A 4943-nucleotide genomic window follows, 5' to 3' on the forward strand; every position below is an offset into this window, starting at 1 on the left:
TTGTTTTTTTTTTTTGTATTTTTTAGAAGAGACAGGGTTTCACCGTGTTAGCCAAGATGGTCTCGATCTCCTGACCTTGTGACCCACCTGCCTCGGCCTCCCAAAGTGCTGGGATTACAGGTGTGAGCCACTGCACCCGGCCTAATTTTGATTTTTTAAAATTTCGCATTAAAATATTACTAAACTCGATTGCAGAGGTTTTTTTTGGCATGCCCTTAAATTTTACCCTTGGGGAGAGTGCCCCAACTTGTCCCACCCTAATCCTGACCCTGATGAGGCTGGTGGAAATATGAATGAATGGAAGACGAAATTTGGCCCCTAACCCGTGGCTTCGGGAGACAACAGTGAATTTTTTTTTTTTTTTTTTTTTTAATAGAAGCAGGGTCTCGCCATGTTGCCCAGGCTGGTCTAGAACTCTTGCCCCCAAGTGATCCTCCCGCCTCAGCCTCCCAAAGTGCTGGGATTACAGGCATGAGCCACTGCACCTGGCTTTCATAATCAATATTGACAAAGTTAGGATCCTGAGGTCACCTGGCTTCTTACTGATAAGAGCCCGAAAAGACCAAGGTAAGCAAATATATTTCCTGGTAAATAAATTGGACTAAAGTCCAGGTTGGTTAAAAGTCACAAATCTTGGCCGGGCGCGGTGGCTCACGCCTGTAATTCCAGCACTTTGGGAGGCCGAGACGGGTAGATCACGAGGTCAGGAGATCGAGACCATCCTGGCTAACAGGGTGAAACCCCATCTCTACTAAAAATACAAAAAATTAGCCGGGCGCGGTGGCGGGCGCCTGTAGTCCAGCTACTCAGGAGGCTGAGGCAGGAGAATGGCGTGAACCTGGGAGGCGGAGCTTGCAGTGAGCCAAGATTGCGCCACTGCACTCCAGCCTGGGGCACAGAGTGAGACTCTGTCTCAAAAAAAAAAAAAAAAGTCACAAATCTTTAAAATGTTAATGCAATTACATTAAAATTGTATTCAATTAATTTGAATTAAATGAATTAAATACAAGTTTTGATTCTAACCCACGCATCTGCAGCAGGTGCGGCAACGTGAATGCTCACCTTCCGGAATCCCTGGGTTTTGTTCTGACCAGACCCATGGATGAGCAAAGGATGGAAGAAAACGGTGTCTCCCTTCTCCATCACCAGGTGCACCCGAGCGTTGTTTTCCTCGTAGTCCTGGATCCCGTGGAACATTTTGTTAACTCCCCCCTAGAACAAGAAGCAAGCCAAGTCTACGTTTGAGGGGGTACCATAATTAAAAACATTGTCAGTGGTTCGTCAGGGAAAGCAAACATCAGGGAAAGAAATGTCTAAATTAAATGCTTGCTTTTCTCAGTACACAAAAACCTCTCAGATATCTGGTTTTTAAGAGTTACATGTTGGCCGGGCACGGTGGCTCACGCCTGTAATCCCATCTCTTTGGGAGGCCAAGTTGGGAGAATTGCTTATGCTCAGGAGTTCAAGATGAGCCTGTGCAACATGGCAAAACCCCATTTCTACAAAAACTGCAAAAATTAACCCGGTCTGGTAGTGCAAGCCTGTGGTCCCGGCTACTCAGGAGGCTGAGGTGGGAGGATCGATTGAGCCAAGAGGGGGAGGTTGCAGTGAGCCAAGATCACACCACTGCCCTTCAGCCTGGACAACAGAGCAAGACTCTGTCTCCGAAAATAATAGTAATAAAAAAAAGAAGTCACATGTTGATATTAAAATCACTGACATTTTTGGAGCAAATGAACAATGTGGAATTTCCACCTGCCCTTCATGACTGCATTATACATGAAGAGCTAGCTTACTTTTACCTTTTGTGGTCAACGCAGGCAAACACCTATCTCTTAGGCATTTCCAGCCTAAATCTGTAAGTGTTCTCAGCGTGTTCTCCTCCTCACCAGAACTTTAAATAAATCCTTCATCTCATACTCACAAGTGTCTCTGAGAAGCTATTTCCCCAAAATGGAGGGGAGAAAATGCTCAATTTTTCTGAGCTCAAAGACACTTATGTCACATCCAGAATAATGAAAGAATAGCAAATTAAAACACTGTGTTTGTTTGTAACTATTTCCCAAATTAGTTACTGCTTTAGGTAATGGGGTTATGTTTTATTAAAGAAATTGACGTGAGAGGCCGGGCGCAGTGGCTCAAGCCTGTAATCCCAGCACTTTGGGAGGCCGAGACGGGCGGATCATGAGGTCAGGAGATCGAGACCATCCTGGCTAACACGGTGAAACCCCGTCTCTACTAAAAATACAAAAAACTAGCCGGGCGAGGTGGCGGGCGCCTGTAGTCCCAGCTACTCGGGAGGCTGAGGCAGGAGAATGGCGTAAACCCGGAAGGCGGAGCTTGCAGTGAGCTGAGATCAGGCCACTGCACTCCAGTCCGGTCGACAGAGCGAGACTCCGCCTCAAAAAAAAAAAAAAAAAAAAAAGAATCAGAATAAGGAAAGCAGACCATTCCTGTTCCTAAGCGCATCCTCAGTTCCTTTTGGTAATGACTACATCCCTCTTAGACAGTGCTGGGACTCTGACCCAGAGCCCTTCTCTCCTGGCTAGGGTGAATGTGTGACCCACACTAAACTAATCATACCTCCCACTCTGCATCTGAGCAGGGTGTCTGAGACTCCACACGCTCTTGAAGCCCTGCAAACCTTTCCCTTTGCCTTCCATCAGCCAAAGCCCACTGCAGTTTTGTGCACCAAACTTTATCTAAACCTTAGCTTCACTGATGAGTTTCAAACGAAATGGTTTTTTATCAGGATCCAGACACTCAAATATTTTCATTTGACACTAATTATTGATGCAACAAATCTGAGACGTTCTTTTATTATTATTATTATTGAGATGGAGTCTTGCTCTGTCGCCCAAGCTGGAGGGCAGTGGTGCAATCTCAGCTCACTGCAACCTCCATCTCCCAGGTTCAGGCAATTCTCCTACCTCAGCCTCCCAAGTAGCTGGGACTACAGGCGCTCACCACCAAGCCTGGCTAATTTTTTTATTTTTAGTAGAAACAGGCTTTCACCATGTTGGCCAGGCTGGTCTCAAACTCCTGACCTCAAGTGATCTGCCCAATGCGGACTCCCAAAGTGCTGGGATTACAGGCATGAGTCACTGTGTCCAGACGAGACAGGAGTTCTTAAAACCATGTTCCTCATTTCCTATCGAACTACAATTCGTTCTCCATGCTTTAACAATGAGGGCTCTTTCCGTTCACAGCATCATGGGTTTCCAGGATCTTTTCTTTTTTTCTTTTTTTGAGACAGAGTTTCGCTTTGTTGCCCAGGCTGGAGTGCAGTGGCATGATCTCGCCTCACGGCAACCTCCACCTCCCGGGTTCAAGCTATTCTCCTGCCTCAGCCTCCCAAGTAGCTGGGACTACAGGCGTGCACCACCACGCCAGGCTAATTTTGTATTTTTAGTAGAGACAAGGTTTCACCATGTTGGTCATGCTGGTCTCGAACTCCTGACCTCAGATGATCCACCCGCCTTGGCCTCCCAAAGTGCTGGGATTACAGGCATGAGCCACTGTGCCCGGCCCAGGATCTTTTCTCTTTCTTTTGTTACAGGAACTTGCTCAGTCACCGAGGCTGCAGTGCAGTGGCACCAGCATAGCTCATTGCAGCCTTGAACTCCTGGGCTCAAGTGATCCTCCTGCCTCAGCCTCCCAACTAGCTGGGACTACACACATGCACCACCATGCCCAGCTAATTATTATTATTGTTACTAGAGATGAGACCTCACTATGTTGCCCAGGCTGGTCGTGAACTTCTGGGCTCAAGCGATCCTTCCACCTTGGCTCCCACAGGATCTTCTCACCTTAGACCGAACGTGTTAATAGTCATCCCTCTGGTTTCTTCACTTCTAGACTCCTATACCTGCAGTGCGTCCTGCACCAGACCATGACATTATTGTCCTTGAAGAGCCGATTTGATCCCATCACTCATGAGCTCAAATGCATTTAACAGTTCCAAGCATCAACAGCCGAATAGATGAACAAACCATGGTTCATGGTGCAGCCATGCAGTGGAATACTACTCAGCAATGGAAGGGAAAGAACTACTGTTGGCCGGGTGCGGTGGCTCACACTTGTGATCCCAGCACTTTGGGAGGCCGAGGAAGGCGGATCACAAAGTCAGGAGATCGAGACCATTCTGGCCAACATGGTGAAGCCTCATCTCTAATAAAAATATAAAAATTAGCTGGGTGTGGTGGCTTGTGCCTGTGGTCCCAGCTACTCAGGAGGCTGAGGCAGGAGAATTGCTTGAACCAGGGAGTTGGACGTTGGGGTGAGCCGAGATCGCGCCACTGCATTCCAGCCTGGCGATAGAGTGAGACTCCATCTCAAAAACAAAAGAACTACTGCCACACACAACAGCATCAACGAACCTCAAAATCACCATGCTGAGTGAAAGAAGCCAGACTGGAACAAAAAAATCTATGCTGTGTAATTACATGTCTATGACATTAGAAAATGCAAACTAATCTGTAGTAACAGAAAGCAGCTCAGTGGTTGCCTAGAGCAGGGAGAAGGATGGAGTATCTTGATTGTGGTGATTTCACAGGTATGCGTGTGTGGAAAATGATCGAATTATACATGCAAAATATGTACAATTTACATGACAATTATACCTCAATAAAACTGTTTTTCTTTTTTTTTCAATTAAAAGCTGTTCAACTGGATGTGGTGGCTCACACCTGTAATCCCAGCACTTTGGGAGGCCGAGGTGGGCGGATCACGAGGTCAAGAGATTAAGACCATCCTGGCCAACATGGTGAAACTCCGTCTCTACTACAAATACAAAAATTAGCCGGGTGTGGTGGCTCATGCCTGTAGTCCCAGCTACTCAGGAGGTTGAAGCAGGAGAATCACTTGAACCCAGGAGGCAGAGGTTGCAGTGGGCCAAGATCGCGCCACTGCACTCCAGCCTGGTGACAGAGTAAGACTCCTTC

The 4943-nt window shown here is 47.0% G+C and overlaps 1 protein-coding gene across 2 annotated transcripts in view; it reads right to left on the reverse strand.

Annotated features, from left to right (window-relative positions):
* PHYH (phytanoyl-CoA 2-hydroxylase) overlaps positions 1 to 4943 on the reverse strand; it is a 29886-nt gene that overhangs the window by 10123 nt on the left and 14820 nt on the right. For both annotated transcript variants that reach the window (XM_011934236.1, XM_011934235.1), the window contains one exon: positions 1063 to 1212. In XM_011934236.1, the coding sequence (XP_011789626.1) occupies positions 1063 to 1212 (150 nt within the window). The remainder of the gene's footprint in view (positions 1 to 1062; positions 1213 to 4943) is intronic.

The sequence above is a fragment of the Colobus angolensis genome, unplaced genomic scaffold, assembly GCF_000951035.1.
Source record: "Colobus angolensis palliatus isolate OR3802 unplaced genomic scaffold, Cang.pa_1.0 Scaffold133, whole genome shotgun sequence".
In the NCBI taxonomy this organism is placed as follows: domain Eukaryota; kingdom Metazoa; phylum Chordata; class Mammalia; order Primates; family Cercopithecidae; genus Colobus; species Colobus angolensis.